General features: G+C 38.2%; 1 protein-coding gene across 10 annotated transcripts in view; it reads left to right on the top strand.

Annotated features, from left to right (window-relative positions):
* Positions 1–24,116, top strand: part of Stxbp5l (syntaxin binding protein 5L) — a 265,174-nt gene that overhangs the window by 91,826 nt on the left and 149,232 nt on the right. For all 10 annotated transcript variants that reach the window (XM_045147811.1, XM_045147808.1, XM_045147806.1 and 7 more), the window contains exons 8-9: positions 15,196–15,279; positions 23,281–23,404. In XM_045147811.1, the coding sequence (XP_045003746.1) occupies positions 15,196–15,279; positions 23,281–23,404 (208 nt within the window). The remainder of the gene's footprint in view (positions 1–15,195; positions 15,280–23,280; positions 23,405–24,116) is intronic.

The following is a 24,116-nucleotide window of genomic DNA, read 5'->3' as shown; positions in this document are numbered from 1 at the left end:
GTCCAGAGCAGGGGTTTGAACTGGCTTAGAGGAACAGGACGACACTTTGCACTTGTTTTTGATGAGAGGACGAAGCTTCCAGCTACTTTCCCCCTCCTGTCCAGGCGTCTTAAAAAGGGTCTGGATGACAAGCAGTACCCCAAGAAAAAGAACTGGGTTCAAACACTTCAGAAAGTTCTCCAAGGTAAAATGATGTGGCTGCAGGTCTGGTAGTGTGAAGGGCAGGGATCTATAAAAATGTACTTAAAATCTAAGTTAAAAAAAAAAAAAAAGAGCTTCTAAATTTCACTTTTCCAATGAGCTTCCTGTTTTCCACTGCTACTCCACTGAATCAACCCACTTAGGACTCAGAGGAAGCAGCAGCTGATCTGTACATGGCTGGCTCTACGTGCTTGTAAAGCAGGCCTTTTCCTCCCCAGTTTCTTTCCTTCCCACTCCAAAAAAGCACTATTCTATCTTCATCCAAGAGCTGGTAGATTTGGCTTGTTTCTTTGGAATGATCGATAAAAGCAACTTTTTCCCATTAGTTTGACTCCTGTCTACTTATCAGAGTGGCTATTTCTTTTGACAGTTCAGTAGCACACAGGCTGCCTTGGCCAAATGGACTTATGAATGCATGCATTCAGACTGAATATTGCTACCAAAATGGAATCTGGGAATATGCTGTGCACCTCAGGTTGAGAAATGACCATGAAATCAAGAGCTAAAGGGTGATATATTATATCAATGCAATTATTCACAAACCTTGTTTAGTAATAAAAAAATTGCTTTGTCTAAATATGAATATTATAGTCTGCTTCTCCTGGTTAGGAAATAATAGTCTCTCTGAAAAGCAGGTACTTTCTCTACTACAACTCCATGTCTTGGGCCTCATCTTCTGAAAAGTCAGACATAGAACTTTCTGATGAGCTGTCGCCAGTGCCCTCTTCCTGCTCCTTCAGGGCCTCCTCCATTGCGTATTTCTGGATGTATTCTTTAATTTTCTGCTTCTATTCTTCTGGTTGGTGAAGGTACATGGCTGCAGCGTCACCATTAAGAGGGTCTGTGGGGTTAGGATAGGCCAACTACTGAGGCAGGAAGGACTCAAATATATTGGTAAGATCTGTAATTCACTATGTAGTCTCAGGCTCAGCACATTCTTGCTGTTTCTTCCATGCTGATGTGACAAGATGTGATACCCAGCTGTCTGCTGATGTCATGCTTTCCTTGTTATGATTCAGTAACTACAATTATTTTATTGGCTATAATTCATCAAGTAATTTCAATTACCCTTGCTATTTAGCCATTGGCAGATACAAGTTCTTTTATTCCAATCTGAATTACTAATATTAACTCTCAGATCACACATGACATAAAAATTACATATATTTGTATATTTATTTATATGTATATACGTATGTGTGATACAGAATGGTTACAAAAAGGGTTAAAGAGACCACAACAAATTTGCAGGATTTCAGAGAAGCCTTACTGGAGGCAAATAAAAAGAGCTGATATAGATGTAAAGAGTCATTGCAAGGGTGGTTAGATAAGAAGTAGCTGGAGAGGGCTCCAAGGTTAAACCTGGCTTTTTGATTGATTCAAGCTACAGAGGCAATGTGCAGAACCACAGATTTTGTCACCTTTGATCCTGTTTGGTTTTCTGTTTTGACATGGTTTTTTGATATAGGAACCAGACTAGCCTCAGGCTTGTGGCCCTGTTCCCAAACCTGAGTTCTGGGATTATATGCATGAGCCACCAAAGCTAGATTTTTTTTTAAACATTTTTTTGTTTGTTTATTTATTTGAGAACAACAGAGGGAGGGAGGGAGGGAGGGAGGGAGGGAGGGAGGGAGGGAGGGAGGGAGGGAGGGAGGGAGAGAGGGAGAGAGGGAGAGAGGGAGAGAGGGAGAGAGAGAATGGGCGCACCAGAGCTTCCAGCTTCTGTGGACAAACTCCAGATGCGTGCACCCCCTTGTGCATCTGGCTAACGTGGGTCCTGGGGAGTTGAGCCTCAACTGGGGTCCTTAGGCTTCACAGGCAAGCGCTTAACTGCCAAGCCATCTCTCCAGCCCCAAAGCTAGATTTTTATGATTGTTTTTATCTTCCTCTCTCTGCCTTATCATTCTCCACATTTTAAGATAATTTCTTTAACTAGACCATTGTTCTGTCTCATTTCTTCTTCTCATTTTTCACCCTTTAAAAAATGGTTATTTTCATTTTTAGTTTCTTGGTTTTCCCTTTTTTTGGAGGGGGTTTAAGGTAGGGTTTCACTCTAGTCCAGGCTGACCTGGAATTAACTATGTAGTCTCAGGGTGGCCTCAAACTCTGTGATCCTCCTACCTCTGCCTCCTGAGTACTGGGATTAAAAGCATGTGCCACCATGCCCAGCTCCCCATAATTATTTTTAATTAAATCTATATATCTCTTATTCTTTTTCATTACTCCATCTAGTTATTCCTTGTCTAGTTTTAATCTTTTTTAGTTTACTTCACAGTTTTATTTTTTTTTTCATTCCCATCCATATTGTCTAGTATCTTTTTTCTTTAAATTAGGAATGTACACAGTGTGTATATAGCCATGTTGGTACCATCGTTAGCCTCCTCCCTGTCTTCCCCCCCCTCCGTAGGGACCCTCCTTGGGGGATGTGGGTCGTGCATTGTGGGGCTAGCCATAAGTTATGGGTAAGAGACAATGTCTCTGTGCATAATGTCCCAACATGTGGCTCTAACAATTTTTCCGCCCCTCCACAAATTTCCCTGAGCCATGTTGGGTTTGCTTTGGGTCTACTTCAGTGATGAGGTCTTGGGAGCCTCTGTCTCTAAATATCTGGTTTGATAGGAGTTGAGTGTTCTCTGTGTCTATCTCCTTCACCATTGTGCTGGTACCAGGTTCACTAAGAAAGCAGCACTCTTGCTTATTTCCCCAATTACTCTTGGTTTCATCTGGGGCCAGTTGAGTGATGGGCTGATTCTCTACTCAGGATCTGTGTCCATCTAAAAAAGAGAAGCAAGTTCTCCAATGGAGAGTAAAGTTAGCACCAGATAAATGGGATAACCATTATTACTTTAGAGAGAATTTAACAAGTGTAGGCCCTCTTGTAGCCCATGATTGGTGGGTTATTATTCCTGTTACTGTATTATTGTCTTTCCTCTCACATTATTGAAGTTGTAGTGGTAATCATTTTCAATTAGTAATTAATTTATTTCCTTGGTTGATTTGTCTTTTGATTAGAATAGCAACTGCAGTTAGTTTGCTTTTCTCTGAGTGGCACTAGGGATTGAGCCGGATGTGTTGAACATGTTGGATATGTGTTTAGCTACAACTTCACCCTTGTCATAACGAGTCCTTCCCAAATCTTGGTGAAATGCTTCAGTTAAAAGACTATGGAAAACTAAATCTGTCTAATACATAACACTCAGATATGTAAATCTAAATATTGAACCAAAAGAAATATGAGACAACCCAACTCCTTCAAAAGTTAATAGTTCAGCCAGGCATAGTGGTGCATGCCTTTAATCCCAGCACTTGGGAGGCAGAGGTAGGAGGATCGCTATGAGTTCGAGGCCACCCTGAGACTACATAGTGAATTCCAGGTCAGTCTGGGCTAGAGTGAGACCCTACCTGAAAAACCAAAAAAAAAGTTAATAATTACAAAGTAACTGACTCAAGTAATAGAAAATTATTAGAATTACTGAGAATTCAGAAGAATCACTATAAAATAATGAATTTAAGAAGGACATAAATGAAGTCATTAATGAATTCAGAGTGAGTGCAAATATACAGCTAAATGAAATAAGACTTGTGAGATATGAAAGATAAATTCATAAGACAGATAGGGATTCTGAAAAAATCAAATTGAAACTTTGGGAATGAAACCTCAGGAAAAAAAAACCTGAGTTGATTAAAACACTTAATAATAAACTGGATCAAGCAGAAAATTGTATATCATATTTTGAAGAAAATATAGATGAATTAGAACATGCCACAGCAACAAAGAAAAGAAAAATGTAATATGAATAGAGCATCATGACTTCTGAGTGACTATTCAATGACAAGATGTAATTTATGGGATTAGGAGGAGCAGAAGTACAAACTAAAGACCTAGAAACATACTTAATGTATTAATAGAAAATTTCTAAAATCTTAGGGAAGAAATGGATGGACATTCAGGTACAGGAGGCTTATTGAATCCCAAATAGATGTGACCAAAAATGAACCTCCCCATGTAACATAGTTAAACACCAAGGGTGTATAACAAAGAATATTGAAGGGCTGGAGAGATCGCTTAGTGGTTAAGGCACTTGCCTGAGAAGCTTAAGGACCCAGGTTCAATTTCCCAGTACCCATATAAGGTAGATACACAAGGTGGCACATGCATCTGGAATTCGTTTGCAGTGGCTGGAGGCCCTTTCTCTATCTGCCTTCCTCCCCATCTCTCTCTCTCCCCCTCCCTTTCTCCTCATTTCTCTCTTTCTCTGTCAGATAAATAAAAATAAAATATTTAAAAAACAAGGATAAGTGTCAAGATAGAAGCACCAAGTTACAGAGTGATTCAAAGCTATAAGAATAATAGCAGACTCCTTAGTGGATATCAAAAAGTCAAAGCCAGGCATGGCAGCACATGCCTTTAATCCCAGCACTTGGGAAGCAGAGGCAGGAGGATTGCCATGAGTTCAAGGCTACCCTACATAGACTACATAGTGAATTCCAGGTCATTCTGGACTACAGCAAGACCCTACCTCAGAAAACAAAACAACAACAAAAAAAGTCAGATGAACATGGAATAATGTGCTTCAAACCTTGAGAGAAAATAATGACCTACCTAGATTATTATATCTGGCATATTTATCTTTCAAAATTTTGAAGGAAAAGAAGACCTTCTGTGATAAACATAAATGAAAAGAATTCATGGTCATGAAACCAATACTTCAGGAGATATTTAAAAGAGTCCTATACATAGAAGAGATAGGTAGATAGTACTATAGACAACATAGAAAAGGATAAATGTGACTAGACTAATAAATAAGCAAATTAAGACCTAGGAAAGACTTACAATTATAAAAATAAAAATGCAAAGAATTAGGAATATAATTCAATTATTATATGTTTGTTTCATATTGAATCAGGATGTCATGCTGTAGCCCAGAATGGCCTTAAACTCACTGTGATCCTCCTGCCTGAGACAGTTGCTGGGAATACAGGTTTGAACTACCCCTTCTAAAGGCTTAATAATTCTGAATGTAAGTGGCCTAAATTCATATTTAATTAAAAGTTAACCAGAAAATTGGCTTAAAAATAAATCATCTTCATGTCAACATGAACAAATGCTTGATTAAAAACAACTTAAAGAGAGATTTATTAGTAAGATTCTCAATAACAAAAACAGAAATAAGAAATCCTCCAAATGGTAATATGCTTATAAATATCATATATGTCAAGAAGAAATCAGAACATAAATGGAAATATATTTTAAACTACATTACAGTAAAATATAGCATGTAAAAACGTATGTAATATAATTAGAATTATACCTGAAGGCAATTTTGTAGTGTTTATTGCAGTTATTTAAACAGCAAATAAAAGCTTCAAATAAATATTTGAAGTCCAACACAATAAATTGGAAAAATAATCAAACTCAAAAAAGTCAAAGATAAAAAATATGTAATGGTTAATATTATGTCACATTGACTGGGCTTTGGTATTTGCTGAAATTCTATTGTAGGTTTTACTATGAAGCTGTTCTTGGATCATGTTATGGCTTATATGTGAAAGAGCCCTGTGTTCACGTGCTTGAATGTTTCGTCTCCAGCTGGTGGTGGTGCTTAGAAAGGTGGTTAGACCTGTAGGAGGTGGGGCATAGCTGGAGGCAGTGGATCACCTGGGGATGAGTGTTGAGGTTTTGTGTTCATGCTTCACTTTTGTCTACTCTACTCACTGATCCATTGAGATGGAAGCAAGAAGCCTCAGCTTCCTGCCACCACAGCTGTAAGCTGCTCCTGCTGTTATCCTTCCCCCATGATGCACTGTCCCCTCAAATCATGAGCCAAATAAATCCTTATCTTAAGTTCTTCTATCAGGTATTTTGTCACAGTGATTAGAAAAATAAGTAGTATAACTGAGAATAGTATTAATCTGTAGATCAAATAGGGGTGAGTCTCATCAAGCGGGTGAAGGCCTGGAAGGACAAAAGAGCTGACCCCAAGTTGAAAAGGAAGATTCTCCTTGTGTGCCTGCTTTGGAACTGAGACATCAGGAGTTTCTTCCTTTACCACTTAGTTGAAACATCAGCTTTTCCTAATTATTTTTTTAAATTTTATTTATTTATTTATTTATTTGAGAGCGACAGGCACAGAGAGAAAGACAGATAGAGGGAGAGAGAGAGAATGGGCGTGCCAGGGCTTCCAGCCTCTGCAGATGAACTCCAGACACGTGCGCCCCCTTGTGCATCTGGCTAACGTGGGACCTGGGGAACCGAGCCTCGAGCTGGGGTCCTTAGGCTTCACAGGCAAGCGCTTAACCGCTAAGCCATCTCTCCAGCCCAGCTTTTCCTGATTCTTGAACCTGCTGGCCTATATACCATAGAAATGTATTTTAGTCTTCATAATCTCATAAGCCAATTCCTCATAATAGATATTTTTCTATATATGTAGTAAGATGACCTGTTAGTTTTGTTTCTATGGAGAAACCTAATTCAAAATTATAAGAGCAGAAATTTAAATAACAGAAACCAAACATGTAGTATATTAGCAAAATCAAAAGCTGATACTTTGTAAACACTAATAAAATTGATTCATCTTTGGAAAGTCTCATCCATAATGAATAAGGTGAAGAAAGAAGATGGTGGATTAGATACCAAGCATATTTCTGCAAGTCCACAAATCTGAAACAGAATTTCATGTGCATGGCTGTGGGGACATGTGATGGCACAGAAAGGCAAGGGAGTTCAATAGCAAACAGTAGTAGACAGTAGTTCTGGTGAACTCCAGACACTGAACCTTAAACTAGTATCATTAGGCTAAATGGCTAAATGGTAAGGAATGAATAGCATGGGAAATCCATCCTAGCTTAGTTGCAAGTCAAAGACAAAAGTATGGACACAGGTTGGTACCCTGCAGAAATATAGTTTAATATTGGAGATCTTCAACTTATGCATTAAATAAACCCCAGAAAGGGGACCTCTTGTGCCTTCTGGCTAGTTTCATGGTGCTGTGGTGAAGAATAATGATAGGTCTTACAGATAAGCCTATTGGCCCAGAAATAGCAGTAAACGCTGAATTTTAAAATTTTTTTTTGTCTATTTTTATTTATTTATTTGAGAGCAATAGAGAAAGAAACAGATGGAGAGAGAGAATGGGTGCACCAGGGCCTCCAGCCACTGCAAACAAACTCCAGACGCGTGCGCCCCCTTGTGAATCTGGATAACGTGGGCCCAGTGGAATCAAGCCGCGAACCGGGGTCCTTGGGCTTCACAGGCAAGCACTTAACCACTAAACCATCTCTCCAGCCCTACCCTGAATTTTTATACTATCAAAGCTCAATGCCTTGCATTCTCCACTAGTTAAGTAAACAGTCACCATAAGAATCAGTGTGGACCCATGCTGGTACTTGGACTCAGATTCATATACTTGAGTGGGCATTGTTTGTCATGCCCCACAGGGAAGGCAAAGGTGATTCTATTGGACAAGCAGTGCCAAAACTCTAGGTAGAGAGAGTCTAGCTGTGCATACATATGAGTGAGAATGCCTGAACAAAGACAGAATCTGTCAGTACAAGGTACTTTGCCTCATCAGCATGGATTGCTTCGGGCTAAGTGTTTTCTTCCCTGAGAGGGCTGTAGAGATATGGTGGAAATGCAGCTGCTGTAAAAGCATTTTCCATGCCAGGCACATATTGGCCGAGTTTCTCTGGTGCAAAAAGGCATCCAACTGGCAGATTCTCAGACTCAACTGACAGAAGTTTGAGGTTGGCCCTGTACTCCTGATGTTGGCATATAGAAAAACACCTGGCCAGATTTTACCTCAGCAATTAGCGTAGTAGCACAACTGTGCAGAAATAGCGGGAGTGAAGATGCATATGACAGGCCTAGAGCCCCCCTTCCTCTTCAGTAGCGAGAAACCCAAGCATTTCCACCAAAACACCACCAAAAAGGAATGAGACAAAGGCGCCCACTATTACCACTCTTATTCAATGTTGTGATGGAAGTATCAGTCAGAACAGTAATGCAGAGTATTAAAATAAAAGGGGATACAGATAGGAATAAATGAGTTCAAAATATCTGTATGATAGGATCCTACACTTTAAAAACTAGAAAGAATCCACCAGAAACTCTTAGATGTGATAAACACAACGATGGCAAGGTACAAAATCAACATACAGAGTCAGTTTTTGCATGTAAATCAGCAGTGAACTCATAGAAACTGAAGCTAGGAAACCAAATCTTATTTGCCATAGCACCAAAATCAGATATCTAAGTGTAGACTTAATGAAAGATGTTAAAGACCTCTAGACAAGGTGAACACCATAGAAAGACATTGTAGAAGGTAAAAGGAGATGAAATAACCCTGTGTCCATGGATCAGCAGAAATACTGTTTTGAAAATAGCCATATTACAAAATGTGACTACCAGATCAAATGCAATCCCCTATGACATGGTAGCAGACAGCCTCAGGTTTGCTAAGATGAACTTCCAGGCCAGACATAGTTATGGATGATGGGATTTATTGAAGCTTAGAGATGCAGGGGAAGTTCCATAATGGCAGAAGTAGCTGGCCTGCCTTCACAGGTCCAAGCAGAGAGAGAGAGAGAAGCACAAGCCAAAAGCCAATCTGGAACTCCCGCTAGGCACATTTTGCATATCTTTAGATTGAAATCTGAAACCCACCACCATACCTTCAAGTCCTCCCAGGAAACCTCTTCCAGAAAGGTGGCTGCAGATGCGAACTACAAACTAATAAAACTGGGCTGGAGAGATGGCTTAGCCATTAAGCGCTTGCCTGTGAAGCCTAAGGACCCCGGTTCGAGGCTCGATTCCCCAAGACCCACGTTAGCCAGATGCACAAAGGGGGCACATGCATTTGGAGTTTGTTTGCAATGGCTGGAAGCCCTGGTGTGCCCATTCTCTCCCTCTCTCTCTCTCTCTCTCTCTCTCTCTCTCTCTCTCTCTCCCTCCCTCCCTCCCTCCCTCCCTCCCTCCCTCCCTCCCTCTTTCTAACTTCCTCTTCCTCTGTCAAATAAATAAAAATAAAAAAACAAACTAATAAAACTCTGAATAGGGCTGGAGAGATGGCTTAGTGGTTAAGCGCTTGCCTGTGAAGCCTAAGGACCCTGGTTCGAGGTCCCACGTTAGCCAGATGCACAAGGGGGCGCACGCGTCTGGAGTTCGTTTGCAGAGGCTGGAAGTCCTGGCGCGCCCATTCTCTCTCTCTCCCTCTATCTGTCTTTCTCTCTGTGTCTGTCGCTCTCAAAAAATAAAATAAAATAAAAATTAAAAAAAAGCACTCTGAATATATTGGGGGCCATCTATTCAAACTACCATGGACATTCTTCAAAGAAATTTTTTAAAAAAACCTAAAATTCTATTACAATACAGAAGTCCTTTAACAAACTAAAAATCCTGTGATAGCTTGAGCTGTCACAATACCTAAGTTGAAATTATACACCATAGCCATGATAACAAACATAGCATGGTACTGACACAAAACAGAAGGAGATACAGAAATAAGCCTACATAGTTAAAGTCATCTGATTCTTCAAAAGGATGCCAAAGACAGACACTGGAAAAGAGCCTCTTTAACAGATGGGGCTGGGAAAAGTTGGATATCCACATACAGAAGACTGAAATAGAATCCTTGTATCTTGCAATTTAAAATGGATCAATGACATTGATGTTTGAAACTATGAAAGGAAAAAGTAGGGAAATATTTAAAGATATAAGTATAGACAGCTAGTTTATGAATAGTACTCTTAGCAGCTCAGAAAGTAATATTGTGAGTTAACAAATGTGAGTACATCAAATGTATAAACCTTATAAGCTTCTGTACAGCAAAAGAAATAAGCAACAGAATGAAAAGAGTCTGTAGAATGGAAGAAAATTGTTTCTACTATTCATGAAGAGATTAACTAATATCTAGAATATACAATAACTCAAAGAATTAAATAGTAAATAATCCAATAATAAATTGAGAGTGGAACTAAAAAGATAATTTTCAAATGCAGAAAACCAAATATTCAATTAATATATTTAAAAAGATTCAACATCCTTAGACATCAGGAAAATACAAATCACAACCCAAAACTACATTGAGATTTTAGTCAGAATGGTTACATCTTGCCTAAGACAAAATGGTAATAAACAAGAAAACAAAACAAAACGCTGGAGCTGGAGAGATGGCTTAGCGGTTAAGCTCTTGCCTGTCAAGCCTAAGGACCCCGGTTTGAGGCTTGATTCCCCAGGACTCACATAAGCCAGATGCACAAGGTGGCTCATGCATCTGGAGTTTGTTTGCAGTGGCTGGAGGTCCTGGTGCACCCATTTTCTATCTATCTGCCTCTTTCTCTCTTTGTCTGTTGCTCTCAAATAAATAAATGAATAAAAACAACAAAAAAATGCTGGTAAGAATATTGGGGCAGGGAAGACAGGAATCCTTGCTTAGTGCTGGGTGGGAATGCAATTAGTACAGCCACTATGGAGATCATTATGTCCTCAGAAAACTTAAAAAAATAACAGCTGCTGTATAATCCACCTATAGCATTTATAGGTACATAACTCAACAAACCGAAGTCAGCTTGCTATATTCATAGTTGCATCTTGTTTATTGATATTACTGTTTGAAAGAGCCACATTTTTGAATCAGCATAGTTGTTTGTCAGAAGATAAATGAATAGAGAAATCATTAATTGTGGGGACCAATCCAAGTTATCTCTGAAGTGGGGGGGCACATGGTGACTCAGGCTCTTCCTACCCACCCTGAGGCTCTTACAATCTTTCCACTCCATCTTCCATAATGTTTGCTGAGCCTTGGTGGGCAGTATAGAGATCTTATTTAAGTATTGAGTTCTCTGTAGCCTCTGGATCTCTGTTTTGATGAGGTTTGAAGACCCTTAGCAGAATGGGGGTGGGGAAAGGGGATATGAGTACATTTTTATTTTAAAAAATCAATCAATAAATTTTTAAAATGTGATATTCATGAGCTGGAGAGATGGCTTAGTGGTTAAGGCTCTTGCCTGCAAAGCCGAAGGACCCAGGTTCATTTCCCCAGGACCTACGTAAGCCAGATGCACAAGGTGGCACATGCATCTGGGGTTCATTTGCAGTGGCTGAAGGCCCTGGTGCACCCATTCTCCCTATCTGCCTCTCTTTGCCCCTCTTTCTGTCTGTCTGTCTGTCTGTCTGTCTGTCTGTCTGTCTCTCTCTCAAAACAAAACAAAAAGGTTTAAGATGTGGTATTCAGGCTTTAATGAGAGTGTGGGCTGGGAATGGCTCAACACATAAAAGCTTGCTATACAAGTCTGATTATCCAAGTTTGGATCCCCAGAACCCACATAAAGCTAAGCATGTAGCAGGAGCCTCTGTAATCCCAGGGTCCCTAAGGTAATAAAGAAGGCAGAGTCAGGAGAGTCCCAAAGATCCTGGGCCAGTTTGTCTGACATATACAGTGGTAAGCGATAGAGGGACCCTGCCTCAGAGAAGGTGGAACCGAGATGTCTTCTGACCTCCTCGCATGTGCCATGGCATGCACACATCTGCATTCTCACATATAAACATTCAACAAAAAATGTTAAAAGTGCAGTAATGTAATTTGCAGGAAACTAGATAGAAGTGGACATCTTTATTTTATTGACATATTCTAGTTTCACAAGGACAGGTTGTCTCCTTTCAGTCAGGGAGGCATGAGAGAGTAAAAGATCACTAGGATACCTTTTCTTTTTGTGATCCTAAGAGCCAGAGAGGCCCCAGTCTTAGTCTTAGTCATAGGACTGTGACTCTGACCCATCCTGAGGTCTGCATAGGCATGTGTTAGGGATAGCCCAAGAACGGAGGGTGAAAGGCATAAGGAATGTGTAGTTAGTCTCTGAAGTCAAAGAAGGAGCTCACGAGTGCAGACCACGTAACTCTGGAAGGATAGCTGGTGTTTGAGCAGGTCACTGCTGACAGTACCGTCTATAAAGCCTGTCCAACATCCTTGGCCCCAGCAGATGGTTGGCTGTTTTGTTTTTTGTTGTTGTTGCTGCTGCTGCTACTGCTGTTTTTCATTCAATACCGGTATTGTGCCTAGGGGACTGTTGTCATGTAGGCACTTTGTATGGCTATTCAGAGAGTCTTCTACAGTAAATATCACATGTTTTTGCATATGTAGAATCTAGTGAACACTTGAAAGTAAAGGGGGAAGTATTAAGGATATTTAAATGGAAAATGGGAAAGAAAAGGCTAGACAAGAAAGGGTCATTAATGGCATGAATATGATCAAAGAACATATGTATGTTTGGAAATTTTTTTTAAATTGTTTTGTTCATTTTTATTTATTTATTTGAGAGTGACAGAGAGAGAGGCAGATGAGAGAGAGAGAGAATGGGCATGCCAGGGCCTCCAGCCACTGCAAACGAACTCCAGATGCGGGTGCCCCCTTGTGCATCTGGCTAACGTGGGTCCTGGGGAATCAAGCCTTGACCCGGGGTCCTTCGGCTTCACAGGCAAGCACTTAACCGCTAAGCTATCTCTCCAGCCCTGGAAATGTTTTAATGATACCACTTAGTTTGTACAATTATAGAAGGCCAACACAATAAAACACTGGGTCATAGCATATGTCTGTAGGAATCTTTATTAGGCCACAAGTTCCAGGTCACTGTGGGCTTTATAAAAAAAAAACCCATATGTAGAAGAGAAGTGACTCTTGACATTTACGTGGGAATAACTTATGGGGTGGTGACACAAAACACAATTTTATGCAAACATAGTTTATAACCGGGTGACCTCATAAGGAACACTTCAACTAGAGAAGTATCATTGAAAGGGGAGCTCACCTTCTGTAAGTGAAGTACATCTTCACTGTCCAAGTGATAGGGGAAAAGTTCAAGTAGCAAATAACTAATTAAGGACCTTAAAGCACATCTGGGCAGTATTATAAATATAATATAAGGCTATATATTTATATTATAAATATAATATAAGGCTAATCATCAAAAGAGTTTAAACATGAAAATGTGTTGAACTTATCCTATGTAGGGGAAGAGCAGAGAAGAGTTAGAATTGCATACACTATATGAAGAGGTGGCAGACAGGTTTTTAAAAAGAACAGAACAGGGCAGGAGAGATGGCTTAGTGATTCAGGCACTTGCCTGTGAAGCCAAAGGACCCAGGTTCAATTCCCCAGAACCCATGTAAGCCAGATGCACAAAGTTGCAAGGGTTATGTTATTTTCACTTTCTTGCTGAAGTGATATTTTGTAAACTTTTGGGGCTACCAAACTATACTTGCATACACTCAATAGAAATGTGTTGAACTGGTCCTCAGCTTTTCTCATATGTAAAAAGAATTTATTTGTATTTAAAATATACATCAGGGGTGGATGAGATTGTTTTCTTTGTAAGCACGAGAATCAGAGACCTGAGTTCAGTTCACTAGTATGTACTACAAAGAACAAAAGCTGGATGTGGCCACACATAAATGTAACACAGTTCTGAGTGAGTGAAGGATTTTGTCTCAGGGAAATAATTGGATGAGCAACAGAGGAGGACATCCTACGCTGTCCCCTGGCTTGCACATGTGTGCATGGAATACACACAGGCATATACCAGACCACACATACTCTGTACATACATGTACAATATATAAATATATTCTAGCACAGTATATATGACTATATAAATTTTATTTTATGAAATACTGAACTATATATAATTTTGACATTTTTAAGTTTACTAAATGTTCTACTTTAGCATATCAGAATGCTCAACTTTTTGTTAAATTATTTTTAAGATTATACTTTATTAATAACCATTCACTTAGTGATATATATGTATATATATATTAGCTTAAAAATAAGCCTTAGCCAGGTCTGGTGGCACATGCCTTTAGTCATGGCATACAGGAGGCAGAAGTAGGAGGATTGCTGTGAGTTTGAGGACACCCTAAGGCTATATAGTGAATGCCAGGTCAGCCTGGGCTAGAGTGAGACTCTACCTTGAAAAAAATAAGATTTATGGGCTCGAGAGATGCCTTAGCAGTTAAGGCACTTGCCTGAGAAGCCTAAGGACCCATGTTCAACTCTCCAGGTCCCACATAAGCCAGATGCACAAGGTGACACATGTGTGCAAGGTCACACATGCACACAGGGGGGCTCACACATTTGGAGGTTGATTACAGTGGCTGGAGTCCCTGGCACACCCATTCATTCTCTCTCTCTCTGTCATGCACACACAAAGGCCAGTCTGTTGGCCTTGCCTCAAAAAACAAAAAGTTTTATTTGGTTAATGAGATTGCTTAATGGATAAAGCATTTGCTGTTTAAGCCTGAGTGCAATCCCCACACACCACATTTTGAAAAAGCAAGAAGCCAAGACACACTTATATAATCCTAGTACACTGAAAGCAAGATGAGAGGCAGAGATGAAGAATTTTCTAGAAGCTAGAAGCTCATGGCCCAGGTAGCCTGGTGAGCGTGTGCACGCATGCGTGCATACACACAAACACGGGGGCGGGGGGGGCGGGAGGGAGAGAGACTTCTTAAGAACAAGGTGAAAGGTGAAGATACCAGAAAGTTACTGTTTGACCTCCACATGTGAGCTCTACCACATGCACATTCATACACTCACACACAAATTTGTGCACATAAATATCACACACAAATACATATACACCCAAAGCCCAAAATACATTGGTTTAATATCCTAATATTTAAACTTTTACAACTTTCAAATTCTGTTTTTAAAAGGTTATTTTTAAAATACATGATACATAAAAAGAAAAACTTAGAGACATTCTTCAGGTTCTTAAACCATCAGTTAAAAATACTTCAGAGCTCTTTAAAGCTTCTTTGTAATGAAAGTTTACTTAGATGTGGAAAACTTCTATCAATTGTTCAAAAAATTAATAGTATAAGATTATTAGATGATGCCTGTGTTATGTGGTATGATTGTTTTTAGTGTTTTACGTTATTTTTATGTTAACCTAATTAAAATTAATGCCAGAATTCATGATTGTTTTAATATTTTCCAGCTCTTAATAGGTTATGAAAATGGTACTGTAGTGTTCTGGGACTTGAAATCTAAAAGAGCAGAACTGAGAGTTTATTATGATGAGGTAAGTGATTTCTACTGAAATATTTAAGGAGTTTTGGGACTATGTTACTTTACTACTCTCAAGCTTTTTATTTAAAATATTTTATTTTAAATTTATCTTTTTAAGAGTATTACTTTGTATGGCTATACCACGGATTGATACTATCTTTTCCCTCTTCCCTGCCCCCATTCTGCTAGGGGCCTTCGTCAGTGGGGTTGCTGGCATTCCCAATAGCATCGTGGGTGTACATTATGGAAGCAGCATTCCGTTATTGGTGGGAGACAATAGCGCTGGGTATGACGACTTAGCCTATGGTTCTTACATTCTTTCCTCCCCCAAATTCCCTGAGACTTGGTGGATGTGTTTTATGTGATGAGCTTTCAGGAGTCTCTGGATTTCTGCTTTGCTAGGTGTTGAGTATCCTCAGTGTCTATGTCCTTCACCTTGGTGCTGATTCTCAGGCTCACCATGGAAGCAGCACTCTTGCTTGTCTCCCCCATTCCTTTGTGGTTTCACCTGGCACTTGGCTAAGATGTAAGAGGTAGTTATCTCCTCTGGTCTAGCTACCTTCTGAAAAAGAAAAGCAGATTCTCCAAAGGAGAGAGAAGTTAGCATAGGTTAAATTGGATGAGTGTTATAAACTTAGGGAGAGTTTGATGGATATAGCCCCTCTTTTAGCCAAAGACTAGTGGGAGCTTGACATTGGAGAGCATAATCTTGGTCTCCATAGGATTCAGACTTGGTTCCCAGTTGCAGATACGGGTTCCTTTCCACTGAGCTATTCTCTAAGCCAATCAGAAAGCCATTGATTACCCATCAAGGCTGTGTATCACCATTGCACTGGTGTGTACTTCTTATCAGGCTGGTTGCTTCTGAGTAGCTTAGACCCCTGCTTGCACACCTTTGTTGACAATTTTCCCCCACTAGCTCATGTAGTGCTTTCTAGCACTAGGTGGGCTAACTGTCTGGAGACTGGCTCTCTTCTGAATGTCAGTCAGGTCTGTCTGTGTTCTGTGTTGGCAGCATATGGTGCCTTCAGCAATAGGTAATAATGCCTTTTACCTTGGGCAGATAATCAAGTGCTTTGACATAAGCCTGTCTTGTTTTGGGGACCTCATAGGTCTTGCTGCTATCAACAGCTCAACGTGAGTAGCACCCTGTTCTGGTTCTGTGAGTTAAAGGTCAGAGCCATAAATTTTTTTTGTTGTTTATTTTTACTTATTTGAGAGAGATAGAGAGAGAGAGAAAGAGGCAGATAGAGAGAATGGGTGTGCCAGGGCCTCCAGCCACTGCAAACTGCACTCCAGACGCATGCGCCCCCTTATGCATCTGGCTAATGTGGGTCCTGGAGAATTGAGCCTCAAACCGGGGTCCTCAGGCTTCACAGGCAAGCACTTAACCACTAAGCCACCTCTCCAGCCCCAGAGCCATAAATTTTGTAGGTTAGTCTTCCTCCCACCCTCCAATCAGATGCTTCTCCTGTAGTACTTTTGAGGGTTAAATCTTTTAGTCTGCCTTCAAGGAGAAAGGTTTCTATGGCACCAGTTCATTTTGATTTTAGTCTTGTGTTTATTTCCCCCCAAGCTTCCCTTCTTCTCCCCTAAACCTTTCCATCCCTATTGTCTGGGCCTCAAGATACCTATCCAGTATGCCAGCAACTCAAACTGATCCAGATTAGGAACCACAGATGACTGAGAACATGCAGTGTTTGTCTTTCTGTGATTGTGTGTGTTTGCTGAGTGTGATATGTTTTGAGTCCATCCATTTTCCTACAGATTTCATTGTATCATTTTTTTCTTACTGCTGAATAGAACTCCATTGTGTGTATGTACCACAACTTTGTTATCCATTTATCTGATGATGCACACCTAGGGTGATTCCAGTTCTTAGCTATAATGAATTTATCTATAAACATGGTTGAGTAAATACCACTGTAGTGAGACATGAAGCATTTAGGGTAAATGCACAATAAGGGAATAACTGAGTCTGTTGGTAGTTCTATATTCATCTTTTTCAGAAATCTCCATATTGATTTCCATAGTGGTTTACAAGTTTACATTCCCACCAACAGTTCTTCCCCTCATCATTGCCAACAATTGTTTGATTTTTTAAATGATTGCTATCCTTACTGGAGTAAGGTAGACTCTACTAGTTGTTTTAATTTGAATTTCCCTGATAGTTAGGGATGTTGAACATTTTCTTAAGTGTGTGTTAGCCATTTGTATTTCATCCTCTGAGAACTTCCTATTCAGTTTTCTGCCCCATTTTTTGAGTGGGGTGTTTGTTTTTTCATTGCTTAGTTTTCTGAGTTCTTTATAGATTCTAGATATTAGACCTTTGTCAGTGGTATAGCTGGTGAAAATTTTCTCCCATTCTGTGGGTAATCTATTGGTTCTGCTTATGGTATGCTTGTCTGTGCAAAAGCTTTTTGGCTTCATGAAGTCCCATTGATTGAGAGATTGTTTAATTTCCTAGGCTACTAGGGTATTGTTCAGAAAGTCCTTCCCCACTCCTATATCATGGAGAGTTCCTGCTATTTTTTCCTCCAGTACTTCAAGGGTTTCAGGTCTTATATTAAGGTCTTTAATTCATTTGGAGTTGATTTTTGTGTATGGTGAGATTAGTGGGTCTAGTTTTATTTTTTCTACATGTGGTTTTCTGATTTGTCCAGCACTATTTGTTGAAGATGTTGTCTTTTCTCCAGTCTGTGTTATTGGTAGCTTTGTCAAAGATCAGGTAGCTGTAGTTAACTTGATCTAAGGGCCAGGTTTTCCATTCTGTTCCATTGAACTATATGTATGTTTTTATGCCAGTACTATGCTGTTTTTGTTACTGTGACTTTGTAGTATAGCTTTAGATCAGGTATAGTGATAATTCCAGAAGTGTTTCTTTTGCTGAGGATATGTTTGGATATCTGAGGTCTGCTGCCATTCATTCCATATGAATTTTGAGGTCATTTTTCTGTCTCTGTGAACAATGATGCTGGGATTTTTATTGGTATTTCATTAAATCTGCATATTTCTTTTGATAGAATTGCCATTCTCACAATATTAATTCTACCTATCCAGGAACATGAGAGGTCTTTCCATCTTTTCAAGTCCTCCTTGATTTCTTTCTTGAGTTTAAAAAAAAATGTTTTCATTACATAGGTCTATCACATCCTTGTTTAGTGTTAGTCCAAGATTTTTTTAATTTTTATTTTATTTATTTTTATTTTTTATGGATATTGAGAATGGGATAGTCTTGCTGATTTCGTTGTCTGTGTATTTGTCCTTTTCATATAGAAAGTTACTGATTTTTGTTTGTTGGTTTTATATCCTGCCATATTACTGAAAGAATTAATCACCTTTAGAAGTTTGGAAATCAGTCACTTATGTATAGGATCATGTCATATACAAATGGGGTAATCCGACTTCTACCTTTTCAATTTGTATCCCTTTTATTTCTTTCTCCTTCTTATTGCTTGGGCTAGGACTTCTAGTACTATGCTGAAGAGCAGCGGTGAGAGTGGGCAACCCTGTCTTGTTCCTGATCTCTTTTAGAACATAGTCATTTTATCATAAAGGGAATAAGATAAATGTCACAGAATGGACTTGTAGTTGACTGATAATGCTTTGTATTTTCTCTCCCACCCCCTCATAATATTTAAATGCTTAAAATTCTGGTGTCTGAAGACATAGTTCATAAACCCTACATTTCTCAGCACTTCTCTAAAACTAAAATTTTTATGATACATGAAAGAAAATTATAGTTGCAGAATTAGAGAGTTAATGATACAACATCTGGACAATTTGGTTATTGGTGAAATCTCACCACAAAATTATGTTCTTCATATCAATATATCTTGAATTATAAGGAAAATGATTCTAAGAAGCTAAGCAACATTTTTTTGTTGTTGAGTACACAAAATATAAAGAGCATGGATATTGCTCTCTCTGTCAAGAGTAACAGCTAGATGAAAGTCCAAATATTTTCTGAATAGTTAGCCATTGAAATCACATCAGACCAGCCCAACAGGAAACCAAAAGGAAAATGTTGAATTAGCTATTTTTCTATGTGCTAAAAACTAAAGAAGGAAGTTTTTCAGCCTTAAAAGTAATATAATGCTTCAATGAAACTTTTAAATAAAGGTTGTTAATAGTCTGGATTGATAGGATTGCATAATTTTTTTATGTGCAGAAATTATTTTACATAATGACTTACATGATCTATCTATACAAATTCATCTGTTTTGTATATTTTATGTCATTTTGTATGCCCTGTCTTCTTAATAGAGCCACTTACTAATTTCATTGTAGTGTTACAATTTGTAAGCTTGCTGATAAAGAATATATTGAAAAGTAGAAATTAGAGGGAAGATGTTAAAAGTCTTTAAAGTTTCTTTACCACATACCTATATCTACCTTTAATATAGCTCTAACACAGTTTCTCATAAGTCACCAGTGCTGTCCTCAGTAGTATACACAGGGGTCTCTTCTTAGTCATTAAGTTAGTTCCTCATTAAACCTGTAGTTTTACTTTATCTATTTTTCTTAAAACCAGTTCTTTGCTTGTCTGTATCTATCTCATTTATCATGCCTGTTTTCTTCATCTCTGATTCCTTTCCCTGCACTCCATTAAGTTATAGCTATAGGGGCTGGGGAGATGACTCAGTGAGTAAGTCTGAGTACCAGGCTTGATCCCCAGACCTCATGCAGAATGGTGAAAGCTGTGGTTAGCTTCTGTAATCCCAGTATGCTGAAGGGGAGAGGTTAGACAAAGACAGAATCTTGGAATCTTGCAACCATCAGCAAAGAAGAATGGCAGAGAATTGACACCCAAAAGCTGTTCTCTGACCTCCACAATCCACCGTGGCACATACCTGACCACAGTCATACTCATGCACGAACAATTTAAAGAAATTAAGCATAGGTACTAAATCTGAGTACAGTGGCATATGCCTGTACTTCCAGCTACTTGGGAGATTGAAGTAGGAAGACCAGGTTAAAAGTTCAAGGCCAGCCTAGATAATATAGTGAGACCTCCATCTCAAAAACAAATGAATAAATATTATAGGTACTTTTCAGCATATTGTCTTTACTTTCTTTTCTCTTACAGTTTATATATGTTTGAATCATCTTTCATAATTTCTAATACTAGTTCTACACCTAATAAATTTTAATAAAAGCCATATATCCCTAATGCTTACCTCTCTCCTATATTTAATTAGCTATGTATCAGGTAATCTAGGTTAATATCCTATCAGATCCTTCTTCTATGTTCTTTATCCTTTTTAAAGTTCTGATTATGTAATTCAATATAAAATGTCCAGAATAATGTATAATACTTGCCTGGTTTTTTTTATATAATATATAATCAGTTGGGGTTGCCTTTTTGAGTTTATCTTTCTAGTTCTCTCATTTATCCCTTTTCTCATTTTCACATTTAATATCTGAAATTATTCTTTTGCCATGATGGCTATAAGAACCTTGTAACATCTTCCCTCTAATATCTACTTTTTAAAATATAATCAGATCATGTAATTCTTTATATTAGAACCTTTGAATGTTTCTAATTGTTCATGAAGTTCATATTCCCTGGTGTAAAGATAAAGCTGTGATGTTTTATCTTTTTATACCATCTGCACATTTGAGACATGACACTCATTATCTCCTAACCATGCCAATTATGTCTTCCAAGCTGTTGCTCCTGTTACTTCTTCATTATGAACACCTCCTTGTCTCTTTTGTGTACCAAAATCCCTAGGCACATTAATAAGTGATTTGAACTGTGTAGCTAGCTCCTTGATGAATAGCCATTGATGAATTGAGATTTATGTTTAGAAATCTGGGATTATATTGAGAAATAATAAGCTCCCAGCTAGATGTAGTAGCTTATGCCTGTTATTCTAGCACTTGGGAAGCTGAGAAAGGAAGACTGCTTACAAGTTCAAGGGTAGCCTGGGCTACGTAATGAGTTCCAGGTCAATTTGAGCTACAGAGTAAGGCTCTGTCTCAAAACAAGGCATATTCTCAGTTGTGTAGCCACAGGCAAGTTGACATGCTCTAAATACATAAATAAATAACTTCTTATCCATGATCCTGTAAGAATTCATTCACACACACACACACACACACACACACACACACACACGTAGAAGAGATACTAGTTGGGGACAGGATCAGTTGGAGAAGGAACAAATATGACTAGTGTTTTATCCATCAAATTCTTTCTTTTATATTTTGTCTTGAATTGTTTGTATTATTTTTGATCTAACAACCCTTATTAGTCCCTTTCTTACAAAAATAAGAAAAATTGATTAGTTCAGTTGCCAGCTCTCCTGTTGTGCTGTATTTGACATCCTGATCTGTAATAACAAGTTGATTTTACATGTTTCCACTACTTACCATAATTATACTTTATTCATAGTAGTGCTTGTTTTGGCTTTGTTGGAGCTATAATTTTTCTATCTGTCCTCTACAGTGGATAGAACTATACTTGGATAGAATGTAAGTTTAGGGATGAGGATGTTTTCCCATACTCCACCTTTGACAGCCAAGCAATCTGGGAGAAGTTTGAATTGACTGAGGTTCACTAAGGTTAACATCCAGGGGAGGCAAAAGAAGTGACCTTTCCCTTGAACTACCAAGAGAAAAGAGAAGAAGTAAGCAGAGAAAAACAAACAAACAAACAAAAAACCTTTTTAGGAAAAGATAACTTATACCTATGTTATGACTTTGTTCTATACCGGAGCCTCTCTCATTGTACTTCAAGTTCTAGTAACTTATTGACTCACAAAGAACAACAGGACTTTGGAAGTATGTTTTATTAATCACTTAACCATTCAATAGATGTGTTTTGGAAAAATCTACTTTGTATAAGGTACTAAACTAGCTCTAGAAATTCAACTTGCGAATAAAATAACTGATTTTGAATCTTACCTCAGAAATACAGAGTGGACTTCAAAATATTTAAAAAAGTAAACCTTATTTGGTTTAAATGTCATTATAAATCTTTTTTTTTTTATTTTGGTGAGAGAGAGAATGAATTAGCACACCAGGGCCTCCAACCAGTGCAGTCAGACTCCAGCTATGTGCGCCATTTCGTGCGCATGTGTGACCTAGCGTACTTGCATCTTCTTGCGCGTCTGACCTGTGTGGGATCTGGAGAGTCAAACATGGATTCTTAGGCTTTACAGGAAGCGCCTTAACTGCTAAGCCATCTCTTTAGCCCCTGCAAATAATTTTCAATAGTATATGCTTAAGGAAATATAGTGTAACAACTGAGAATATGAGTGTCTGCAGGGACCTTGGCCTTGATTTGGGAAACTTAAGCAAGTATTCCAGTCTCTAGGACTATTTCACTGTTTGTGAACTGGAAAATATTATTCATTTTATGACTAAATGACAGACTGTATATAAAATGCTTAGTGTTGGGCCGGGCACAATGAATGCCTACAGATAATAGCTCATAACTTATCATTTAAATAAACTACTTCATTGGAAATAGTCCTGTATCACCTTACATGAAATTATCTTCTAGTAATTTTTGGTTTTTGGTTTTTTTTTTGTTTTTTTTTTTGAGGTAGGGTCTCGCTCTAGCCCAGGCTGACCTGGAATTCACTATGTAATCTCAGGGTGGCCTCAAACTCAATGCCATCCTCTCAGCTCTACCTCCTTAGTGCTGATATTAAAGTGTGCACCACCACGCCCGGCTGTCTTCTAATAATCTTGCTTTGACTTCTATGCAAACAATTTTCAAACAAGCAAGACCAGATATGAGAAGGTCATAGAAATTACAATAAAACATTTTGGGATCCAGTGATGATAGGAATATTTCTGAACATTATGTACAGAGATGAGTTTTTGGTAGCCTTTCAAGTCTTTAGAGTCAGTTCTAGATTAAAAACAAACAAACAAACAAAAGAATGTTCTTAACATGTTATCTATATAATAATTTTATGTCAGGATATTTTTGTTTTGGAACATATAATGCTGTAACATCTACTTCCTCCTCCTCCTTGTTTTAATTATTATTTCTTAGGCTATCCATTCAATTGATTGGCATCATGAGGGCAAACAGTTCATGTGCAGTCATTCAGATGGCAGCTTGACTTTATGGAACCTGAAAAGCCCAAGTCGTCCTTTCCAGACCACAATTCCACATGGTAAGATCCATGCTTTCAAGAGAAATTAACACTGGAGATGACAGGTTTTCCTATTTATAACTTAAGTTCTTTCCATTTTTGTTTTGGTATGTTGAGGTCCTACGATTAGGCATCCATTAACTTTGTGCCTTGTCGTTTTTACAGACTTATAGTTTTGTTTAGTCTATAAACATTAAATGTCTTTAAAGATAATAGTTAAGTATTTATTATTTAAGCCTCTTTATCATCTGTCTTCTGTTGTTATCATATTGTTCCTTTTTCTTTCCTTTCACTATCTTTCAGATTATTTTAATACATTTTAGAATTTTATTATAATTTATCTGTTGCATTTTGTGTTATTGTTTTATTGGTTGCACAGAGATTACAGTATACTTCTTTACTCAAAGTATGTTAGAGCTAATACACTTCATGTAAAATGAAAAAAGTTACTATATAGTAACTATAAAACTATAAAAGTAACTATATAGATCTACTTATTTTTCCCATTATACTTGATACTTTAGTTATCATACATTAAATACAAATATATTATTATAACTTTTGTTTTAAATAATATACTTATTCTTATAATTAAGAGAAAAAATTATATTTTAACTGTAATTTTTATTTGTTCCTGAAAACTTTTTGCACTTCTTATAAATCCAGTATAAATAATTTCATTTAGCTTCTTTTATTTGAAATTGTTTCTTTTCTTCCTTCATTGCTGAAGGTC

The sequence above is a fragment of the Jaculus jaculus genome, chromosome 4, assembly GCF_020740685.1.
Source record: "Jaculus jaculus isolate mJacJac1 chromosome 4, mJacJac1.mat.Y.cur, whole genome shotgun sequence".
Taxonomy (NCBI): Eukaryota; Metazoa; Chordata; class Mammalia; order Rodentia; family Dipodidae; genus Jaculus; species Jaculus jaculus.
This window is presented reverse-complemented; position numbering and strand designations above follow the sequence as displayed.